The 25092-nt window shown below is 34.0% G+C and overlaps 1 protein-coding gene across 1 annotated transcript; it reads right to left on the reverse strand.

Annotated features, from left to right (window-relative positions):
• Positions 1-11342: 11342 nt before the first annotated feature.
• Positions 11343-13784, reverse strand: LOC149191197 (GDSL esterase/lipase At5g33370-like). The gene is made up of 5 exons (XM_089413536.1): positions 13516-13784; positions 12415-12542; positions 12055-12297; positions 11709-11961; positions 11343-11624 (listed from the first exon to the last, which is right to left on the reverse strand). Exons 1-5 carry the CDS (start codon positions 13745-13747, stop codon positions 11401-11403), a joined length of 1080 nt encoding a protein of 359 aa, XP_089269662.1. The 5' UTR covers positions 13748-13784; the 3' UTR covers positions 11343-11400.
• Between the last annotated feature and the right edge of the window lie 11308 nt (positions 13785-25092).

Raw genomic sequence — 25092 nt, forward strand, 5'->3', positions numbered from 1 at the left:
AATGGTCAATGTCCATGTGAGGGATTGACACAGTTCTGACATCCAGAGAGGTCTTCGCAGCCATCTTTAGCATAAAATGTGAGAATTAGGCTTATATAGGTTGTGGAATTGAATCTTTGACAACTCTAGGGGAGTGAAAGAGTAGTTTGCGGGTCGAAAAAGAGGGGTTTGGGTATTCAGGGGGGTAATACTCTCAATTTAGGGAAAATTAATTAAATTCAATCAATTTAACATTTTAATTCACTGTACGTTTTTAAATTTGAGAGTGACGTTCCAGTTTCTTGTCCAAAATACCTGGAAATGGTGGTATGGGTTGTAGACTAGTTTCAATGATAGCTACAGAGGGTATTGTGGCTTCAGTTGTGCACTGGATGGCTGAATTGGGCATCTGGAGCGTGTTCGGGAGGTAGTTGATGGTGAAACTTGGTTGCAGAGGCTCAAGGTGGTGCAGGAAGGCTTAAGAAGCTTTCATAGAGCAAATGAGTGAAAATGGTGAAAATGAGCATCTTCGACCCTTTAACCGGCAAAGGTTATAATTTGGCATGAAATTTCATAATGAATAGTGGGTGGTTTTGGCTTTTGGTGAAGAGGTGGTTTCGGGGGCCATCACAGCGCTTTTGGCAGTCGGGCGGTATTTCCCCGAGAGCACGCGAGTTCATCTAAACGTAACCAAAAGGGGCTCGAGCAAAACCACGAATCTCACATGATCTCGAGAGGGTAAATTTAGGCAAGGGAATCAGTGCGATATGGATGCGCGGCATCAAATCTGGGGGTGGAAGACCGGACAGTTGTCGCACGGTGGAGCTACACAAAGAGAACTCAGGTGGAGATTTGCGGGGCCCGGGTGGTTAATTACAAATAATTGTAATTATTTAACGAATAAAGTGGGTATTAAATATATAATGAAAAGGTTTATGGAGTGGGACTAGAGTTAAATGCGACGGGTTTTGTTAACCGCACCAAGGGTGGTGGGTTAAAAGGGTTTTGTCAGGAAAAATGTGAATTTCGGGGAGTTAATTAAATATTGTGAAGGGGGGAATAAAACTTAGGATAAAGGGCTTTATGGGATTTTTAGGAAAAATATGGAAATTAATAAGGGGAAAATGATTTTTTCAAAGGAGAATGGGTTTCACACTAGGGAAAAGGGATTTTGGGTCAGGAAATGACTTTTGGAAGGTAATTTGCTAGAGAAATGTGTGAAACCAAGGGGTAAGGGTCAAAATGAAGGGAAAAGTGTATTGTAATAGGAAATGATGGGATAATGGGGAAATTAGTAAGTATGTAGTGGGGGATGAAATGAAAAGAGGGGAAGTTAATCAAATCAGCTTGTGGACATCCTTTCACTTTCATAACTTCTCCTGCACACTGAAACATTGGATTAATCATGATAAATGTGCTTATGCTTCAATCAACTTTGTACTTCTGCGACCTTTATTTTACTTACCCTAACATTTTTTTCTTCACTTTATTGGGTGCACTTAGACTAGCAGACCCTTTTCTTTCCTTTTTCTTTTGAAAATCAAACTATGTAATTCTAACCTTATATATTCAAATGGCTCAGATTAAGCTTATGAGCACATTTTATTTCTCTATCTAACTATTCATCTGCCAAGATTAAACATTTTGGCCATCATGGGTTATGGCATTTATGACAAGTTGCACACAACCATTATTTTTCACAATAAAGTAAAAAGTCATGGCACTTGGACTTGCACACTTTCATGAACTATTTTTGTTTGGGGTTCATATATTTTCACCTTTTTGATATTTTCTTATTCTTTTTTTCCTTTCATATTTCTTTTAGGACATACCCTCTTTACATTTTTTAATTTTTAATATGGAAAACATTTCGCAGAAAGCAAAAGTATGTACAATATTACAAGACTAACCATAGCTAATTCAAAAATATGAATCCTATTATTATAAGACCCTAATATGGCCAAAACCCCATGCATGGGGACTACCACCCTCCCTAATGTTGGGTGCGTGTTATAATCTTTCCACGTCTAGTTGCACATGTGGGTTGGGCAGAGTGGGGAGGGGGGTCATAGTGGGGGTGAGAGATGCCCCTATTTGTTGTACCGGGTGAAACAAGGGAGTCAAAGGGGGGGTGGAAGCTCCCCTTGTCGGGGGGTTTACAGGAGGGAGGCAGCCTCCCTGCATAGGGTTCAGAGCAGTGCCCCAGGAAATTTTATTTGGACCCTATAATAGGTGGGTATACCTACCTATGGTTTTGTGCATGGGTTTTACACATGGTTTTGGGCATGATGGTTTTCTGCCATGGTATTTTGTAGATCCGATCAAGGGAACTACGGTTATGTTCTAATCCAGGGTTATTGGATTGAGGTTTAAGAATGTTTCGACATGTATATATATATATATATATATATATATATATATATATATATATATATATATATATATATATATATATATATATATATATATATATATATATATATGTAACATTGAAAGGAATATAATGAAAAATCAATCTGATAGTCCCAATTTTGGGATCCAACGAAAAATATTTGTCTATTTGTTTTATGTTCACGTCATTGTATATTTTTTGTTTCAATAAGTTGTTTCCAAGTAATCGTTGTACAGGGTTACAACCTACACCTACGACCCTCAAGTTTCACTTGGTGCAAAAAAATAATTTCTAGAGCTACTCGTGCAAATAATATAACACATACTCAACAAAGTAGTTATGCCCCATCAATGAATTTGTTGTAGGAACAACTCAATTGGTAGGGAGCTATAAGCTCTCCTGATAGAAGAAGGGCCCAATCTGTAGTGCAATAATAGCATGAAGCCACCCGTGAACACATCTAACACCTCCTAAATCAAGCAGCAGTAGAAGCCATCCATGCTCAAAACAACCATTCCTCTGAAGATATCCTGTCACACTCTATTGATCGGACTCCTAACCCAGGCCACACTCATGGTCGTTGGAACTAGTAATTGTCCACAGTAGAACTCTACTAGTACGTTAAAACACTCATCGGGAAATCTCTTAAAAAGAAGATAAAAAAATAAAACTATCCCTAAAACTTAGCATCCTTCATGTTGAAATTCAACAAAAGTCGCTAAAGTGTGATGTCATGGTAATGAGATTGGTGAGAATCAAGGCCCTACTCTCCAAGGTTAAAGGTACAGCTTCCCGAATACTCCCGCAGTACCCATAGATGTATCTACATCTACTCAGTCAATGCCATGATTCCCACAACTTCTATTAATAACACTCCAATGTAATGTCTAGAACACAAGTTTTGGTAGCAAAGCTACAATTTTATAATATGTCATCTTCTATGTTTTTCTATGTTTACCACATGCTATGTAGACATAGGTCATGAACTTAGATTTTATGGTAAATCCATGTACTATTTTGGACTAAATGCCTCCTCTACATCCATTGGTCTCGTTTCCTCAGTGGCAGACTATGGCATGAAGAAGACTAATATGTGTTGATGTACTCTCTTTTTTGTTGATCAATAAAATTTTATAGCTCACAAAAAAAATTATTAGGTGGGTGGTAGGGATTTAAGCTCCATGAAATATTTTAGAATATTCTTAGTAGCATTCACAGAGCCAAGCTTGAGGTTTATCTCCAAAGTAATTATGCAAATGGATGTGTCTATTTTAGAATAAGGCTTCCAAAAATTTATTTTAATTGTCAATAATTATTATGTGCATGGTAGGGATTTAACCTACATGAAATATTCTAGAATATTATTAGTAGTATTCACAAATCAAAGATTGATATTTATCTCCAAACTAACTATGACAATTTTCATTTTTAATTTAAAAATGTCATATAAACAAGTGTCATATGAAATGAGATGGTTTTTGGGCATGTGATATTCAAAATCCTTGATATTGGCCCATGGAATTGTAAAAAAACTTATTTATAGATTAAGAATTCCATGGTTAAGAATCTTGATATTTAATTTATATATTAATCCTTCTTATAATTAATAATAATAATAATAATAATTAAGTTATAATTAAGTTAATTTTATTTATTTATTTTTATTTTACGAACATGACATGTATCATGAAGCAAGTGTTTTCATACTTATAGTGGATTAGGTATAAATTTGATGGGACCATATTTTAAATATCATGTATTATGTGTTTTTATTATTTTTTTGGTGTGAATATCAATACTTTTTCTTTTAATATAAGTTTCATGTTTTGTGTAGTAAATTTTTAAATTCTAGCTTGAACATAAAATAATATTTAGCCAAGTAATATCATAGATGTATATGTTTTATATTATTTTAAAAAGATCAAACATATTCAACCATGTTCATTTCTAATTGCAACTAACCAATGATTTGGTACAATTATGTATAGTCGTTATTTACATAATTTTAAAGGTTTTACAAATTATGCTAAACTATATTTGAAAAAATTTCATGTAGCTTGGTCAAACTCATTAACTATGTTCTATTTTGAGGAGGAACAATAAATACTAGCTTACAATTTGATGAGTTGGACTTAAAAGTAGAACTTTATAAATAGTAATACAAGTTTGAAGCCACTTTTAAATAAGAATTTGGGAGGATTCTAAGATTTCAAGGAATAATATTATGTAGGCATGGATTTTGAAGAAAGTCATAATCTCCTGACCAAGTTAATACCTAAAAGGCATAAACCTAGTTGTGTTTAGGTGTAAATGTATCCTCACTAACCACTCATTTGAAATTTCCATATCTAACCACAAAATATATTTTTTTCCTAATCAATCTAATAAATATACCCATTTTATAAAAGAATATATCTATTACCAATGTGCCAAAATTAAAGAAACTACATAAAATTCTCAAAATCAAAAGAAATATCACCTACATAAACAAGAAAAATTGGTGTTTTATATAGAATACCAATGGTTGAGCCTTAACTTCAAGTTTTAGGCTTCAATGTTTCTTATTTGTGTATAATGTAGGATCACATGGTGTGATTGAATTTAGAGACAAGGCTTTTCTAATAAGTCCAAAGATCCACTATGGATGAGCCTATGCCTATCTTGAAGTTTTATTTTAAAATTCTTAGGATTGTGGGTGTTTCATAGTAGGCTACTTATCTTGGAGTTTAAGCCAACAAAGTCACCAACATTTTTGTTTTTCTATAAATTTATTGGAAATTATGTGTGTGTGTGTGTGTGTGTGTGTCTCACCCATCAAATTGAGGGTTTGAAAACTTAGGTAACCATCATTAGTGATGTGCACATTTTAAAATGGTGAGTATTTGATGGTTAAATAAGGAAAATAGGTGTAAATACTTGTGATATTTAACGGTTGCGTTAATTGATACCTATGCAAGTTTACCTACCATTGAGCCTTAGTATACCTATGCGGGTTTAGCTACCATTGAGCTTTACCAATAGTCATAAATTGAAGAGAGATTTATCTCAAAACTAGTTATGTTCTTTTAAATTTTTTGATTAAATTAATTAATTAAGAAAATGCCAAGAAATGATTATGGTTTTTTGGGCATGTGGTATTGTAAGTCATGTTATCGGTTTATAGTATTATAACAAAGATTATTTACATGGTTAGAATCTCCATGTATCATGAAGTTTTTTATAGTTATCATGAATAAATAGCTATTTATGGGTGTTTACCACCCATTTAATTTGTAGGGATTAGTGAGTGTTACTATAGATTTTGAGAATATCCTAAAATTAGATAGGTAAGAGTTGAATTATTAAGTTCAGTTTTCAATTACGGATATTGAGAATATCTTAAAATATCATACAATAATAATGTCAAACAATTAACTTTATTACTATGAAATTTAAAAATAAGAAATAAATATATACCTAATCAAAAATAGTTGCCATAGATTTGAAAACGGGTCGCAGTTGTGATTTTGTGTTTTTTTTTAAATAAGTAGTTAAAGAGTATAACAACGTTAAATCTATTATTTCCTGGCAGTTAAATCAATCTGATATACATCTTTGGGTGAGGATATGATGGCAGTTATGTTTACCTGTCTGAATAAGGATATAGATAAGAATGGCAAAGGACAGATAATCGGCATCGACTTCATACTTCTTTATAGCTCTGCAGCATGGGGATCAAACTCATAATTAATCAAAATGATTCATTAAATGTCTCCTCACGGCAGGACTAAACAAGGCGCTCACCTCAACGCACCGGACCCTACTGGTCCACTCTTTCCAATTTACACTAATCCAACTCCATCACTTTTCTTTTGCTCATAGAACCACTCCCTATGGGAATTTATGTGATAGGATGTACATGATTCAATCAACCATACCTCATGATCTACATGTGTATTGGAAGAATCCAAGTACACATCCCCACCTTCATTTGAGGTAGTTTTCGCCTCAACAAGAGGAGCATCATTAGATCCCTTTCCATTCTCAAGAGTTTTATTTCTACAATATTTCTTGCAACTCGCTTCTTTTCCACATTTCTAGCATACAATTACAAATTTTCCTAGAGAAATAGATTTTCCTCTAGATCTAGATATCCTAATTGAGGACTTATTTCTATTTCTCTTTTGGAGCCATACTCTTAGAAACAAGGCATCTCCATTTTTTTCCATCTCGTCTCTTTTGACAACAAGGATGAGACTTTTTCATCAAATTTCAAGGTAGTTATGTTATTACCTATGGAAACAACCAAATTATCTGATGAGTCTAGTAGAGAATGCAATGAACTTATGCACTTATCTTCATTTAAATTTTTAATATAACTAGATAATGACTAATTTACCACAACATTGAGGCGTCTAGATGCTCTCTTACCAAGTCTCCATCTCTCATCCTGAGGTTATCCAACTTATTTTGCAAGAACAATTTATTTATTAGGGACTTAAACTAATACAAAGTCCCTAAGTTTTCCCACAAATCTTTCATTGTAACTTCTCCTGAAAAATTCAATAATACTAAATCTAAGACACATAGTCGTATTGTGCTCTATTCCTCCTAATATAACTTCATCCAGTGTTCTATCGACATTGCCGTTGGTTTAGTACTTGGATCCACTGTGATCCATTGATCTTTATCCACCAATATATCCTCCATATTGAGCTTCCATGGCTCAAAAATATGTTTGATGAATTTCTCCATTTCTATATTTCCATTTTTCATTGTTCCCTTTCACCACAAGAATTGATCCCATAGATCTCCGATTGTAATAGGGTCTACAACAAGCCTGAGCAAAACTCCTCAGCGACAAAGGTGTCCCCTTCAAGCCAAAATTGTTTTGATACCAAATGAATTTTTAAAGCCATACATAAATTACCTATAAATGAATTCTTAAAAAACCAAAAAACATACAATGGAAAGAACAAAAATATACATAGATATTTTTCTCCTAGGAAGACACCACCACCATCAATTTTCTTTTGCTCACAGAACCACTCCCTATGGGAATTTATGTGATAAGATGTACATGATTCAATCAGCCATACCTCATGATCTACCTGTGTATTGGAAGAATCCAAGTACACATCCCCACCTTCATTTGAGTTAGTTTTCGCCTCAACAAGAGGAGCATCATTAGATCCCTTTCCATTCTCAAGATTTTTGTATCTACAATATTTCCTGCAACTCGCTTCTTTTCCACATTTCTAGCATACCTTTACAAATTTTCCTAAAGAATTAGATCTTCCTCTAGATCTAGATATCCTAATTGAGGACTTATTTCTATTTCTCTTTTGGAACCATACTCTTACAGACAAGGCATCTCTATTCTCGATCTCCATGTTTTTCCATCTCATCTATTCTGACAACAAGGACGAGACCTTTTCATCAAATTTCAAGGTAGTTATGTTATTACCTATGGAAACAACCAAATTATCTGATGAGTGTAGTAGAGAACACGATAAACTGATTCATTTATCTTCATTTAAATTTTTAATATAACCAAATAATGACTAATTTACCATAATATTGAAGGCGTTCAGATGCTCTTTTACCGAGTCTCCATCTCTCATCCTAAGGTTATCAACCTTCTTCCGCAAGAACAATTTATTTATCAGGGACTTAAACTGATACAAATTCCCTAAGTTTTCCCACAAAGCTTTCATTGTAACTTCTCCTGAAAAATTCAACAACACTGAATCTGAGACACATAGTCGTATTGTGCTCTTTTCCTTCTAATCCAACTTGGTCCAGTGTTCTGCTGACATTTTCATTTGTTTAATACTTGGATCCGATGTGATCCATTGATCTTTATCCACTAAAATATCCTCCATATTGAGCTTCCATGGCTCAAAAATATGTTTGATGAATTTCTCCATTTCTATCTTAAATTCCATTGTTCATTGTTCACTTTCACCACAATAATTGATCCCGTAGATCTCCCAATGTAATATGGTCTAAAACAAGCCTGAGAAAAACCCCATAGCCACAAAGGCGTCACCTTGAAGCCAAAAGTTCTTTGATACCAAATGAAATTTTAAAGCATACATAAATGACTATAAATGAATTCTTAAAAAACCAAAAAATATACAATGGCAAGAACAAAAATATACATAGAGATTTTTCTAATGCAACCCAAAACTGAGAAAACTAGATTGATTTTTAATTATATTACTTTCAATGTTACAATGCATTATATACATGTTGAATCATTCATAAACCCTTAACCTATTAGCAGTGTATTAGAACATAACCATAATTCCCTTGACCATATCTACAAAATACTATGGGAATAACCATTATGTGTAAAACTATCCACAAAACCATGGGCGGGTCTTCCCGATAATCCTTAGGTCTACCCAAAAAAAAAATGAGCCATTGCTAAAAACCCTACGCATGGGGATTGCCACCCTCCCTGCGACCCCCCCATTGCACCTAGCGCAATGTAACTGCATCTTGAGCTAGTCGTGCAAAGAATATAAAACATACCCAATAGTGTAGCCATGCCACATCAAGTAATGTGTTGTAGGAATGACTCAATTGGTAGGGGAGCTAGAAGCTCTCTTGGTAGAAGGAGGGCCTAATCTGTAGTGAAACAACACCATGGATCCACCCTTGAACACATCTAGCACTTGGTAAATCAAGAAACAACTGAATTCATGTGTGCACAAAATAACCATTTTGATGAAGATATCATGTCACACTCTGTTGATTGGATTCCTATCCTAAGACACACTGAAGGTCGTTAGAAATAGTATTCATGCACAATAGAACTCTACTAGCACATTAAAACACTCATAGGAAAATATCTCAAAGAGAAGGAAGATAACAAAAGCAAACTATCGCTACAACCTAGCATCCTTCATGCTGAAATTCGAAAAATGTCGCTAGAGCGTCGCGACATGGCAATGAGATTGGCGAGAATCAAGGCCCTACTATCCAAGGTAAAAAGTCCAGCCCTCTCGGGCACTCCCTCAATACCCATAGATGTGTACACATCTACTTAGTCAATGCCATGGTTCCCACAGCTTATATCAATAACACTCCAACGTAATTTCTACAACACTCAAAGTTTTGGCAACAAGGCTACAATTTTATAACATGTCATCTTCTATTTTTTTCTATGTTTACCAAATGATATGCAAAGACACGTCACGAACTTAGTTTTTATGTTATCGATGTATTATTTTGGACGAAATGCCTCCTCTACCGTCGTTTGTCTAGTTTCCTTAGTGGCAGACCATGGCATGAAGAACACTAATATGAGTTGATGTACTTTCTTTTCTGTTGATCAATAGAATTCCGTAGCTTATAAAAAAAATTATTAGGTGGGTGGTAGGGATTTAACCTCCATGAAATATTCTAGAGTATTTTTAGTAGCATTTACAAATCAAAGGTTGAGATTTATCTCCAATGCAATTATGTAGATAGACGTGTCTATTTTGGAATAGGGCTTCCAGAATTTTATTTTAATTGTCAATAATTATTATTTGGACGGTAGGGATTTAACCTCCATGAAATATTCTAGAATATTCTTAGTAGTATTTGCAAATTAAAGGTTGAGATTTATCTCCAAATTAGTTATGACATTTTTTTTTAATTAAAAAAATGTCATATGAAATGAGTTATGGTTTTTTGGGCATGTGATATTGATAAGCCATGCTATTGGCTCACGCTATTGTAACGAATCCTATTTATAGATTAAGAATCTCCATGGTTAAGAATTTTGTCACATGTTTTTCTCAATGTAAATATATTTAATTTATATATTAATTTTTTATAATAATAAAATTATAATTAAGTTATTTTTTTTATATACTTTTTTTAATTTTACCAACATTACATGTATCATGAAGTGTTTTGATACTTATAATGGATTCAAGGTATGAATTTGATGGACACTCCTACCTATCAAGTAAATTTTTTATGACATTTTCTTTTTTTTTTTTCCTTCAATGCATGAATTTTGATTTTTTAACCCATATTTTAAATATCATGTATTACATGTTTTTGTTGTGAATATCAAAACATGTTTTTGCTAATATAAGTTTTGCTTAGTAAATTTTTATATTCTAACTTGAACATAAAATAACCTTTAACAAGTAATATCATAGATGAATATGTTTTATATTACTTTAAAAAAGATGAAACATATTCAACCATGTTCATTCCTAATTGAAGCTAACAGAGGATTTGGTGGAATTATGTATAGGCACCATTACGTAATTTCAAAGGTTTTACAAATTATGCTAAACCATCTTTGAAAAGTTTTCAAATAACTTGGTCTAACCCATTAACTATAATGTATTTTGAAGAAGAACCATAAATATTAGCTTATAATTTGATGAGTTGGACTTAAAAAAGAGAACCTTATAAATAATAATACAAGTTTGAAGCCACTTTTAAGTAAGAATTTGGGAGGATTCTAACATTTCAAGGAATAATAATATTTAGGTGTAGATTTCGAAGAAATTCATAATCTAAGAAATCCATAATCTTCTGACCAGACTAACACCTAAAAGGAACAACCCAGGTTGTGTTTACGTGTAAATGTGTCAAAACAACATAGCCTCACTAACCACTCATTTGAAACTTCCCTATCTATCCACAAAATATATTTTTTTCCTAATCAACCTTATAAATAAACTCATTTTATAAAAATTATGAACGTGCCAGCTTTAAAGAAACTACATAAAACTCTCAAAATAAAACAAAAATTCACCTACATAAACAAGAAAATTTAGTATTTTATACCAATGACCCATGGATGTAAACATTCCATTTAAGTGTTAGACAAACATTACTGGTTGCTCCACATTACAGAAAGTAGAAATCTAATACAATTTTAGTGCAGATCGCTTGACGGTTTGATAACGAAGGAGATCGGACACAAATATGATGACAGGGCCATCATATTTGTTTTTATGAAAATAGAGCCCATGATTAATGAATCTTCAAGATGTGATTTCTTCAGACATCACAGAGATACGACATGGCCATCAGACATCGAGTTTCATTAGATCTTTTAAGCTGATAGGACTCACATAGGATTGATTGGAAAAGAATTGGTCAACTATGATTTTAGCAGCGCGCTCAGTTGGATGAAACTGGTCCCACCACACATTGTTGCCCCTATCTGGGCACAAATTTGACAGGGCAGTGCAGAGACCAATACCGTTGTAGGGTCCTTGTCCGCAGCACGCATTTTTTGCATCCCCAAGCCCTGAAAAAAAAAGGTAAGGTATTTGTAATGAGCACTAGCTGTTGAATTTAGAACAAAAATCGACAATTCAGGAAGAAACATTACCAAATGCTTGAGGATTGGTGTACAAGTTCATGTAAATCGGAAACATTGCAGTTATTGTATATATCGGAGTAGGAAATCGTCTGTTGAGTCGATCGATTGCGGGTGTCAGTCGATCATTAAAAAGCTGCATGGCTTGCTGTAGCACCGGCACGCATTCACCATTTGTGGACCTCACTGCCCTCTCCATAGGAATACACCCCAACGGACCCGACGACATAACCAGAACCCTGCGTGCTCCCAGATCGTAAAATTGCTGCAAATTCATGAGTCAATTTACAAGGCATGTGATAGAAATGAATTACCGAAACCTGAATGTCGATCTCATAGAATATAGAAAAATAATTACCGCCAGAATCTTCTCATACTCGGAGATGATAAAATCAGTATACGCAGGTAGAGAGAACTGCAGTGATCTCGCTGTTACAGGCAGAAGGTAGTAGTTATTGACGTAATCATTTCCTCCAAGTGCTATGGAAAAGAACCCCTCTGCAACCAGTTTATTGGTCGCATTACGTCCTATGATACTTGCAACTCTGTCTTTATACTCTTGGAAAAGTTGGAATTGGTGAGGCATCCTTATAATTTCAGCCTGTATGTATGCAACCAAATTCTCATCCTTATAATTCATTTCATCAATATCTGCAAATCATTATGAAAAGATGTGGAGTTTAATGAAAGTCCGGTATTACGATGAATTTGTGCTTACAAATTGAACGCCCGTATCATTTAGAATGCCGATGCCTGAAGACGCGAAGTTGGCACCTTTCAGTAATTCATTGCCCTGGAGTGAAGGATCTAAGTACGGCAGCACCAGGTCGGATCCAAGTTTCAGGCCTGAAATGCGTATATTTATTCAAATTCTATACCAATCATAACAATAATACATATATTTTTATTAAATTTTATACAGTCCTAACAACAATATTTTAGAAGAATTTAGAACTACAGTTTATATATATGTATATATATGTGGGGTCCGAAGTCATTTTTAGTAGATTTACCTATATCTTTTTTGGTTTATGTGGCTATTTAGTTTAGATAGATTTACATCCAGATTACAGGCAACTAATTTCAGATCATATAATTTTCCCACTATGTTAAAAAAATTATAAATCTCCCATTCTTTAACCTAAAACCTAAAAGGAAAATGCTTCTGTTTTATATAATCAGTTATTCTATATATAGAGTTATTTATTCTTTGGAAAAAATTGTAAAATGTATAATTTATATAATTTAGGTGGGCTAAAGACATTCTAAGGTGTTAAATTTATATATGAAGATAATAAATAAAGTTTTCAGGATTTTCATTCTTCAGAAAATAAAAATTGTGAATATTTTAGATATAATAATATGAATATTGTTTGTCATATACACAATCTAATATATGAAATCAAGATTTTCTAAACTTTTTTCCTATTTCTTATTTTTGGTCTAATCACAAATTCTCAACTTTAAATATTTGGGTTATCATCCATTCATTAGTAAATATTATGATTACTATAAAACTTTTTTTCTATTTCTTATTTTTAGTCTAATCAAAATTCTCAATATTTTGATTACCATTTACTTATCACTAAATATTATGATTATGACGATTTAATTTATATAATTATACTAATTATCTATTTAAAAACATACTAAAATCGTAATCTATATGGTCAGATCACAGCAAAAACCCAGAACATAGAAGTTAAACTAAACCGTATTCCTGATTATTATCTCAAACGCTAACCTGTGAAATCCGATATTTAAGACTAAGTTAAATAAAAAGGAAAATTGAAAGTCTCTGTAAGTCTGAAACACTAACAGATAAAATCGGCGAGATTTAATCCATTGGAAAAACGTCCAGTCGGTCGACGGTTGGGAAAATCAATCCCGTAAGGATGACGGTCTGCTCTAGCAATCGAAGCGAGATAATTGTTGTTGCCAGTATCGAACAACGAGTCTCCGAAAATGAACTGCGCCGGGCCAGCGGTAGCTGCCGTTGTTATAGAGACAGAAAGTAGCACTGCAAGAAACGAGACAGTATAGAATTCCATTCTCTGTTCGACGAAAAAGATCGAACCACTTTGTGAGAGAGGAGTTCGAGTGATAGTGGAAAATGCAGGCGGGAATGTTATATAGGGAACAACCCAAGATGCATTTATGGGAAGTGGCGATAAATCGTTCTCGTTGTTGCTGCCATTTATTGACGTTGGCCCCAACCATGTGGGTCGTAAATTAGTCAATCGCTCTGTATTTGGGTCGTTGTTAATCACAACTATGACTGCCTGGCCACCGACTACCTTACCTCGATGGTGGAGGGTGGTGTGTTTGTGACAATTTGGGATGTTGCATTTTTTTGAGTTAATTGGAGGAAAATTTGTTGATAGGGGAGATTTGAGTTATTACATCAGTATAGAATGAGGATTATAAGGGTTTTCACAGCTGCCTTTATGATTTTTAAAGTCCATAAAGTGAGTGGTGTCGAGGGTTAAAAGTTGTATTAGCTTTCCTTATGTGAAGAATAAGGAAATTTTTCATAATATATTTTTACTTGGTTGAGTGGTGTCAAGGATTAAAAGTTGTATTAGCTTTTCTTAGGTGAAGAATAAGGAAATTTTTCATAATATATTTTTACTTGGTTGTTATTTTATTTATTGGTGATTTTTTAATATAGGAAGAGAATAAAAAAAATGTTAACAAAATTTTTCCCATATCATATATATTCAAAACAATAAATATTATCATATTAATATAATAAATTTTATTATTGCCCAATTAATCATATATATTCAAAACAAAAAATATTATCGTATTAATATAATAAATTTTATTATTGTCCAGTTAATGCATATATAAAGTATTTCTTAAAGTTACATTTCAATAGAGGGTACCTATTTATTAAAATTACATTTCAGTAGAGGGCATCGAAGATCAACCTCACATGCAAGCTATAAAATGGTTGGCCGTATTTTTGTAAAAGTATTTAATTTCTAATGATTTTATATAGTTTTTAGATTTTTAAGATAAAATAACTTTATAATATAAAATTTGGGTGAATCTATTTTAGAAAAATGAAAATTGGAAACAAAAAATGAAAAAAATGTGGAAAATTAGTCCACATGTCAATATTAGCTCCTACACATTTCTCACTCTGCCACACCTCCAACCACTAATTTAAACAATTGTACCAGTTTCCCTATAAGAAACTAGTGTAGGAGAATTAACCCCTAGCCACTCATTCTTTACTAGACCCAAGGGGGTCATGTAATTCTCCAAAGGGGAAGAAATTCCCACAATTGTAATTTGTATAAAATTATAATTTTTTTTATATAAATACAATTGTCCAGATTGTAGAGAAATCTAGGTGGTTGTGATGTTTTGGTCAGCGGGTATTTTGGCCAAATGGGTCTCTGTTAAAGTTGATGTGTTAGGCAATTTTTAGGAGTCAGGATAGATGTCTGAAGAATATTTGTTCTGTTAGCATATTTTCTAGCTAGTAAGAGGATATACATGTAGGGGGAGTAGCTTAGGGAGTAGGAGCCTAAGAAATGGGCATGACAACCTGTAGCTAAAATGAGAGATTGTGACATTCTTTGCATATATCATGTTTTGAGTAATTAATTGAAATGGGGGTTTTTCTTGTATGTCTCTTTTGTGTTTAATTCCTTCTAGAATTGTGTGAATGCTATGTAAAATTGGCATATGTGAATAAAAGTGCACGCACCCTGAATCTCTTTAATGTATGTTCTAGTATAGTTCTATTATCTTGTCCTAAGACTGAATGATTTGTGGTCTTGTCATCGAGTTAGTATTGAGAAGTAAGTCATGCATCATTATTATTTCAGTTTAACACCATTGGGCCAACCCTATGTGAACTCAATGAGTTTCCCTATTATGTATGGTGCAACAAGTAGGTCATGTGAAGACCAATTACTGATGTCCTAGAGGTCTATGATTTGTTCTAGGGTTGAATATAGGCGTCAAGAGAAGGTTAGAGTTGAAATGTTAAGGAAATTCAATGTTATGCTTGAAAACCAAGTTGTCAGGTTATGTGTTGAAGCAAATGACTAGTAAAAAGTATTAGCGTGAGCTAATAAGAGGTTTCAAATAACGAGGAAGGATACTTATTGGTTTTAACGGAGGGATGGAGTCTAGTTGTGGACCCCCTGGTAGTCCATAAGAGTCGTGGATCTTGCCTTACAAATCCTTGGTATCATATCATTATGTGGGCCAGAGCTGACTGCACTCCCCTCCCAAATTACGATAGGCCATCATATCTAATAATTTCGATCACATGGTAGAGATGCAATTTAGCCAAATGTGAGGTGGAGTGCCTTGGAGTTGGTCCTGTGGAGTAAGGAAATGGCCATGGGCCAACCATCAAGAGTTGATGCTATTTAGTGATTAGTCATGAACAATAATGCAATGTTGGGAGGCAAGGTCGATGACTGTAAGAGAGACATTATCTGAAGAAATCTAGGCCCAAGGCAGAACCCACTTTGTTCATTACGTCAAAGTAGTAAGAGAGCACAATAATGCTCTTTAGGGTTGGAGAAGGAGAAAATATTTTTATTACAATAGATTTGCATCTAGCAAAGAAGACTTGAAAGATTCCTCTTGGAGGAGAGAATGAGGAAAATAATCATGTGCAGATTAACGAGATTTCAAGCTAAGAAATAACTAGAAGACGACAGTCATAGCACATTTAAAGCAAGGAATGTAGGAGATTTTGAGATCTCATTGTTGACGAGGCTCAGTAGATAACTGGTCTTATGTTTTTATTTTAATCTAGCCAAAGAAATTGGTGATCGTAGGTAGCAGTATGAAAAAGATAACTATGGAAGAAAACCCTTGCAGCGAGAGAAGTTGCATAAGAAATTGTTCCGTATAAGGTTGAAAGAGAGTAGATAGCAAAGGAAGTCCTTAAGGGAAAGGAAGGCGAGTACAGTGCAACAACCAAGAGAGTTGAGGAGGCTCGACAGGTTCCGGTGATACCAAAAGGCCAAGCCCTGAGGAGATAAGCTTGGTGAGATGTCTTGTGGAGGCATGTTTGTAGCTCACAGTGAGCATGGAGAAGCTCATAGAGAAGGAGAATGAGAGGACCATTGATGGTCTTCACAAAGTTTCAGGCGAAATCCACAAGAGAATAGAGAAATATTCCAAAGCAGATGGCATGGGGAGAATAAAAATGAAACAAGAGGGAATTGATCAAGATATGGCTAAGTTAAAGGAAGGACATAGTGTGATAAATATGTTGTTACAAGAGATGGAGAATGAAGACCAAAATTGTGGATGGGACCTAAAGAAAATTATTCAATGGCCTATTAGCCAACTATATTCCAGGAAGTTGAGGTACCTATTGAGTGCTCAATTGATTAATGGAGAACTCAAAGTACCTAAGTATGGCGAGGAGGAAGCTCACTATAATGAATTAGAGTAAGGAGAATTCCTTAAAGAGGAGGATGAGGAATATGTTATGAAGAGACTGGATGAGAGTATCATGGACCATGTGAAGAGTTCATATCAACATGAAGATTTGAAGGTAGAGGCGAGGAGGCTTTGTGACTTTAGAACTAATATTTTGTGTATGGTTGTAGGTTAGAAGAATGATCAAGGTGGAAACTCATCCATAACTATCATGAGAATAGAAAGGGATGAAGGAGTTCCTCTTCAAAGCATTGGATAAGGACAAGATATAATACTTTTCATAATGGGAGATGATGCAGTTGTCTCATAATGGAAACCGGAAGAAGATCCATACCCATGGCGAATTAATGATGAAGACAACAATAGGTGCTACTAGGCCTCATGTTCTTAAAACTAATAAATCATAAGTGAATGTAGGCTTTGCAGACTAGAAGCATGGACATATTTTCCGAAAGGAAGAGGGTAAGGCAAAATTTCTCGAAGGAGACCAAGTGAAAAGGAACGTAGTAGAGGATAGACAATCCTTGAAGATTTCCCCAAAGGGGGAAGGAAGCACAAAAAGTTGTTTTCAAAAGTAGAGGAAATAATGACTAAGATTGTATTCTAAAAGAAGTTAAAAGGAATCTTAAAAACAATTGAAAAAGATAACTATGGAAGAAACCAAGACAAAGGTGGCTCGTGAAGATGGCCATGTAAAGGACAAAGGAAAGCCATTGGAAATTATTGTAAAAGAAACTGCAAATGAGTCCTTGTGAAAGAAAAGGGACAACATTCCACTACAATGTTGTTATAATATGAAAACGAATTGAGGTTCATAAAGGATTGGTTAGATAGTCACATGGTTTAAGGAGGCTATATAGAGAATGTAGCCAAGACACATGAAGAGGTTGAGATGCTTAAAGCATATAAATTTTTTGAGAAAGCACATAAAGACTCTTGGGATTGAAAAAGGAGCGTGAATGTTGTCAGAAAAAGGAGGAAAAGAGGAGTATGGGGAAATTTTGTCTCATGAAAATGAAATTTTATTTCAATTTCAGCCAAGGAGTATGGAGTAGAAAACTATTTTAGAAAATAACCAACAACTTACAAAAAATAAATTTGTGTACTGTATTGAGGACAATGATGGAGGAAAACAAACAATTAATGAAAAAGAGTATTGTTGTACAACCTCCATTAGTGTGCAAAGGGAGGGAGTTTGTCTTCAATGAAACAACCAAGAGTAAGATTTTTAAGGGCTTCAAGCATCTTTAAAATGTCTAATGATGAAGATTGGAAGCAACAAGGTTATGGAAGTGAAGAAGTGGCAAGTGAAGCCATGAATATTTTGGAGAAAATACTGCAAGTAAATAGTTTAATTCAGTAGCAATATGAGCTTAATGTTAAAATTTGAGGATTATGAATGTCGATGAAGAGGGTACCTATGAAATGGTACAGTGATAAGGAAGGAACAACTAGCTACAAAACTTGGTTGAATGTAAGTGATTGCATCAACAAAAAAGTGGAAAGAAACAACAAAATGAAACATGGAATCCTAGAAGGACAAGGACAACAAAAGGACAACATCATGGATCGATGAATGTGAAGCAACAACACAGTTTTGGATTGAGGAGGTTCAACAAAATTAAGAAATATGAGCAAGAGGTCATAAAATTTCTATATAGGGAGTGAGGAGCATCAACCCCTAGTTAGCCATTTTTTACTAAATAAAAAGGGGTCATGAAATTCTCCAAAAGGTGTGAAATTCCCTCAATTGTAACTTGTGCAAAATTAGGATTTTTGATACAAATACAAGTTTCCATATTCTAAAAGAATATGGGTAGTTAAGTTTTTTTGGTAAGCTAGTGTTTTGGCCAGATGGGCCTTTATAAACATGGAAAATATCAAGTTGAAGTGCTAAGAAATTTCTAGGAGTTGAGATATATGTCTGAATAATATATATTATGTTAGGATATTTTATAGCGACTAGGAAAATATAAATGCATGTATAGTTAGGCCTCGATCAACTTGGAGAGTAACTTAGGGAGCAAGAGCTTGAGAATGGGGCATGAGAGCCTATATCATGAAATGAGAGACTGCGACATTCACTGTATATATCATGTTATGAATAATTAATTGAAATGAGGTTTTTGCTATATGTCTCCTATGCATTTAATTCCTTCTCAAACTACGTGAATTCTCTGTCAAATTGGCATGTGTGAATAGAAGCGCATGCATCATGAATATATGTAACGTATGTTCTAGTATAGTGCTAGTATCAAGTCCTAGGATTGAATGATTGGTTGTCCTGCGATCGAGTTACTATTGAGATGAGAGTCGGCCATTGTTATTGTTTCAACGTAACATTGTTGAGCCAATCCTTTGTGAAGTTGACGAGTCTCCCTATCACATACGATGCACCAGGTATGTCATCGTGATGATCAATTACTAACATTTTGGAGCCCTATGACTTGTCGCCCTGCTTATTGTCGAGAAGGGTTGAGGAGAGGCATCAAGAGAAGGCTAGAGTCACAGTGTTAAGGAAATTCAATGTTATAGTAGAAAGCTAAATTGTCTGGTTGTGCATTGAACCAAACGACCAGTAAAAAGTATTGGCCCAAGCCAATTGGCAAATTCAAATAGTGAGGAAGGAGACCAACTGGTCGTTTTAATGTGAGGGTGGAGTCTCATTGTGGGATGCCAACACCCCCCACCCCTACTCGCATGTGCACGCAGTCCACGAGAGTCGTGGATCTTGCCCTATGAATTATCGTAGTCAAATAATCTTGTGGGCCAGAGTCGCCCCACCCCGCACCCCCACCATCAAATCCCACCTTCACAATCTCATGGTCGAGAAGCAATTCAACAAAAAACGAGGCAGATTGCCTAAGAGTTGGTCCTATGGAGTAAGGAAGGGACTGTGGGCCAACCAACGAGAATTGAAGCTATTGAGTGATTGGCGATGAGAGATATTGTAGCGTTGGGAGGTAAGGCTGAGTGTTGTGAGTGAGAAGCTAGGCGAAGAAATCTTGGCACAAGGCAAAACCCACTTTTCTTATTGTGTCAGAAACAATAATAGTTTCATTGTATTTGAGAAATTGACATTGAGGAGATGAAAGAGTAATGGGTCTTTTTAAATTTCATCTATATAGTTTTTATATAGATTCTAAGTAAATGATCCAATTGAATTTTTTTATACAATTTTTATATAGTTTTTATATAGATTATAAGTATATTATACAATTGAATTCTTTTCATATAGTTTTAATCAACCTATTATATTATCTCCATATAATTCTTGTATAGATTGTAATATTGTTGGATTAGTATTGTGTATGTGCACTTGTTCCAATATACCTAGATTCCGGCCTAAGTATAAAATCTTCATTTGAGGTCGACAAAAATTGACACAATAGAGTTGATGTATGAGGTATGCATGAAATTTTAAATCATCATTTTCATATGAAAAAAATAGTTTATGAAGATGAATGCTTCTGGTAAACTTTGTGTTTGGGTGAACATTTCACCCATCTTCAAGGACATTAAGCTTTTCTGATCAGAAAAGGTTAATGTCACTAAGGATGGGTGAAGTGTTCACCCAAAATATCAGACATATGAATGACAACACACATTTTACCATAAATATTTATCTTCATCAGGTTAGTTATTAATTGTAAAAATATTCCTACTAGAATAGTTTATTTTAAATTTTTAGTTAGTTACTAATTGTAGAATTATTCATACTAAAATAGTTTATTTTAACTTCTTAATATTGAAAAGTTAAAATGAAGTTACTCTTCAAATTAAATTGTTATCTTTCTCTATAATTTGATACATGATGGAAAAATCAAGATTTTGAATTAATTTATGGATTTAAAAATAGTCTATCCTTATTTTAAAATTTTTAATTAGAATTAGGTGAAGCAAAGTTTAGCTAGTGATTTTGTTCTTTAAATTATATTTTAAAAATGGAAATAAAATTATATTTTTAAATATTTTGATTAGAATTAAGTGAAGCAAAACTTTGCTAGTGATTTTGTTCTTTAAATTATATTTAAAAATAGAAATAAAATTATATTTTTAAATTTTTAATAAAAATATGCAAATATATATAGTAGAAAATAATTTTAAATAATAAAAAAAAACTACAAATACATGTGTAACCGACCATAATAATAATCTCAAAACTTAAAAAAAACAAATTAGAAAAAAAGGACAAAATAAAAATTCGCTCTTTATAGAATTTTATAATTTGCCCCGAACGCAAACACTGGTATGAATGACAGATGGGCGCAATCGATTGACAGAGAAACACGGTACTTCATATTAAAGCAGATACCCAGCCCTCACTTTCAATATTAACTGCTCTCCACATAACAGGCGGCCCAGTGGTTCCAAACTTCGAATATGTCTATTAAGATAGGCAATCTTAGGTAGGGGTTATTTTTCAGATTAGATAGAATAATGATTTATTTAATTTTGAGATGTTATCCACTTTATTGATTTTAATGTTTTTTGGGACCATATTTCTTCCGTTAAGTAATTCTCTTTTTTTAGTTTTTCAAATTTTATTTGAGATTTATAGGATCTAAATTTCACATATATTAATTAATTCATATTTCATAAAAATAATTAGGAATTCAAGTTAAATTTTTTTTTGAATGAATGTATTTTTTATTTGAAATAAGAAAAAGAAATTCGAATGAATACATTTTTATATGATATCATCACTCTGTGGGGGTGTTATTACAGTCTTGATGGAGACATTACCGATAAAATGAGGTCTCTCACCACTTCACTGACATCATTGATAAAATGAGGTTTCTCGTTGCTTCACTCCCTAGCACACCACAATATCCCAAAGAATGATGAAGGCTCTCGGGCACGCCATTACTTTACGTTCCATTGTGAGGATTGAACGATGAATATTGTTTCTCCTTCTCAAAACCCTGTTTTCCCTCCCTGTGTTTCTCTGACGCCTTCTCCAATTACTCCCTCCATCATCCATGATCTTCAATCATTGTGTAGAGGCTTGATTGGGATCCTTTTTGACCCCTCTAGCTCTCCCTCCACCTTTGGTGGCTTTTTTCGAAGGCAAGGGACTTTCCTAGAATCTTTCAATGGTTCAATCCTCCTAGCAGAATTTATTAGTTAAAATTTTCCATCATCAACTCTTGCAATTCCATACTCAACTCTAGCCAAGCCTTAGTTGTTCCTTATTGCTTCTGGAAACAATGACATGTAAGCACACATGTTCTCATAGAGGATGGGTAAGGGGAGTGATGTGTGACTCTAGAACACGATTTTCTATAGAGCCTTTAACTTGAAGTTTTTAAGAGCAAGCTATCGTCATATTATATTTTGGAGTTGTCTTTAGTGTGATTTTTTGGACTTTCCGATGCCGGAATCGAACGAAAAAATTGAGGTGAAATTTTGATTTTTGTTATTTAAATTGGTTTTTTTACTGTATAAATGGATTCAACGTCCTCAAAAACCACTAGGGCACTTAGATTGTGTAGGTAACCCATTACTGTATAAATGGATTCAACGTCCTCAAAAACCACTAGGGCACTTAGATTGTGTAGGTAACCCATCAAACTTGTGATTTCAATAAATTCCTGCTAGATTTTAGAAAAATTAGATGAGAAAAACCCACCCGAAAAACTTCCAAAAAATCGCATTAAAGACAACTCGTTACATTTCATATGAAAAATTATGTTTATAATATATTTTTTGTAAAGGAGTGGTTCAAAGTCAGGGTGTCAGAGAGGTACTATGAAATCATCTACTATCATGTAACTATGCTTCCGTACGTACAACCCCGTAGGGTCCATCTCATTCGCGGCAGTATTGAAACCATATCTTATGGATTCGTTCGAAAGTCAGGGTCTTATAAATATATGTATCACAGTTGGTCTTATATATGCATCTTATGGAGTAGTTCAAAAGTCAAGGGCTAGGACAGGTACTATGAAATATTTCAAAATAATCTATATTAAAGGCAGCACTATTTAATATGATCATATTTTAGACTTCAACTTTTAAGTGAATATCCTTTATGGCCATGTGAATTTAGTTAAACAGCTCGAGTGGTCAACTTTAAATGTTGAGAGTAGGTTTATGTTATTTATTATCATGTGACTTAAGGTAAAGGTGCACGATATTTTGGGCTCTAACAATTACATTTGATTTCTTCAGATTTACATAAAATTAAAAAAATAATTAAATTATCGAATAATAAATTTTAAAATATTAAAAATTTAAAACAAAATAGTATAAAATTATATTATTTAGTTATATAATTTATTTACATTAGTAAAAATTAGTTTGGATCTATTTTAATTTTGGAAAATTTGTTTTTTAAGTATAAAATATAAGGAAATGTTTGTGCCTCGAGAGATTTGATCCCTTTGGATTCTTGATAGATCGAGAGTTAAGATGGATCTAAATTGATTAATAATATTAATATTATTAATGCCTCTTGGAATGCTTCAAAAGAACAAGTTGCGAGCCTAGATCCATCTTTTGAAGCATGTGGTCAATAATCTAAGTGCAAATGCCTTGTAAAACTATAAAAAATGTTCATCCATATCAATTCAAAACGAAATGTTATAAAGTTTTTAATTTTTCTATTTTCTATTAATTATTATAACTGGTATAGGTCATTTTGTCACATCTGATCAATAGGCGTGTTAACTTGATAAATCAACATTGTTTTATTCCTTGTCATAATCTTTGCACAAATCCCTAAGCATGACTCTCCCTAATGGCAGAGTTTCTGCCTTTAACTGCTTCATTTCAGTGATTTTAAAGCCCAACGTACCCTGACCCTTTAAGAGATTGCGTTCACCAGTAGGTTGACCTTCTCTAGACCTGCGTTGATCACCAGCTGGTTGCCCCTTGCTCAGGGTGCACTGATTCTAGAAATTCACGAAAAATAAAAAGAATCATGAAGCTTCCTCTTCCAAAAGCTTCCAAGACTTGTTATAACCATTCACCTTGGATGAAAGTCTTAAATGATATCCTATCCTACCTTGAAGATTTCACCACTTATCTCTTGAGCTCATCCTCCCATCAAGAGTGGATCTCAAGCATAGATTCGTAAATGGATAAGAATTCCTTACCTACCATCATTTCCTATATATTTACTTCCATCCACAAGCTAATATTCTACCCTTATGATGTTGTTGTGAGAGTTATTATTCCATGCATTAGGGTGACATAGAGACACACTTTGTGACAAGGAAGGACAAGTCAACTTGGAGGAGCTCTTCTACAAGATCAACTCTATATTTGGTTGTAACTCTCTCCATTTCTATTAATACAATGAGTTCACTATTTTACTATATGTGATGTTATGACTTCATGTATTTCAATACCATGTTGATCTATTGAATGAAGTGATTGGATGATGCTACATAGATTTCATAGATATTTAGCTTGTGTTTTCTAATTTTGCAGGTTCTAATTATAGTGACCGAAGCTAGGATTGGAGCATACAAGCTAAGAAAAGAACGATGCTTACGATAGATTCTAGGTAGGATTCATCTCGTTTTCTATTTACTTTAAGGAAACATTTGGTTTCGTTGGTTTCCGTTGTTCTATACTAGGCCACCTAGCCTAGGGAAGATACTTCTCTCCTTAGTCGTAGATTTTGTATATCAAATTGGCGACTCGACTGGGTATCAGTGTATTCTCTTGGTGGTTTCCTTGTCCTTAGTGCTTGTTTTATCTCTTCTTCAGACCTTCATTGTCTTACTCAGCCAAGAATAGACCTAGAAAGACCTTTCATTGAGTTTCAATTGCAATTTGTGTCGGAACCTTGCATCCTGTGATCAATGCTCCCTCTGGTCTTATGACAAAGAATTGCAATGCTCAGGAGCCTTCTTTGTGCCTACGTTGTAGAGCACTGTTGCCCCTTTAACACCTGCGTTGGTCCCTATTCATGCACAAATTTTCTTTTGTCTAAATTTCTCTTTGTCCAGCTTTATTCTAG

This window comes from Pinus tabuliformis, chromosome 3_1 (genome assembly GCF_031772625.1).
Source record: "Pinus tabuliformis cultivar Carrire ecotype Pingquan chromosome 3_1, CPIR1, whole genome shotgun sequence".
NCBI lineage: Eukaryota > Viridiplantae > Streptophyta > Pinopsida > Pinales > Pinaceae > Pinus > Pinus tabuliformis.

What these genes read in the sequence shown, in the direction of transcription:
- LOC149191197 (XM_089413536.1), bottom strand. Translation starts at nt 13,747, where the DNA reads ATGGAATTCTATACTGTCTCGTTTCTTGCAGTGCTACTTTCTGTCTCT. An exon ending in AAATCTCGCCGATTTTATCT is followed by an intron (nt 12,543 to 13,515) that starts GTTAGTGTTTCA and finishes TACGCATTTCAG; the next exon opens with GCCTGAAACTTGGATCCGAC. An exon ending in CACCAATCCTCAAGCATTTG is followed by an intron (nt 11,625 to 11,708) that starts GTAATGTTTCTT and finishes TTTTTTTTTCAG; the next exon opens with GGCTTGGGGATGCAAAAAAT.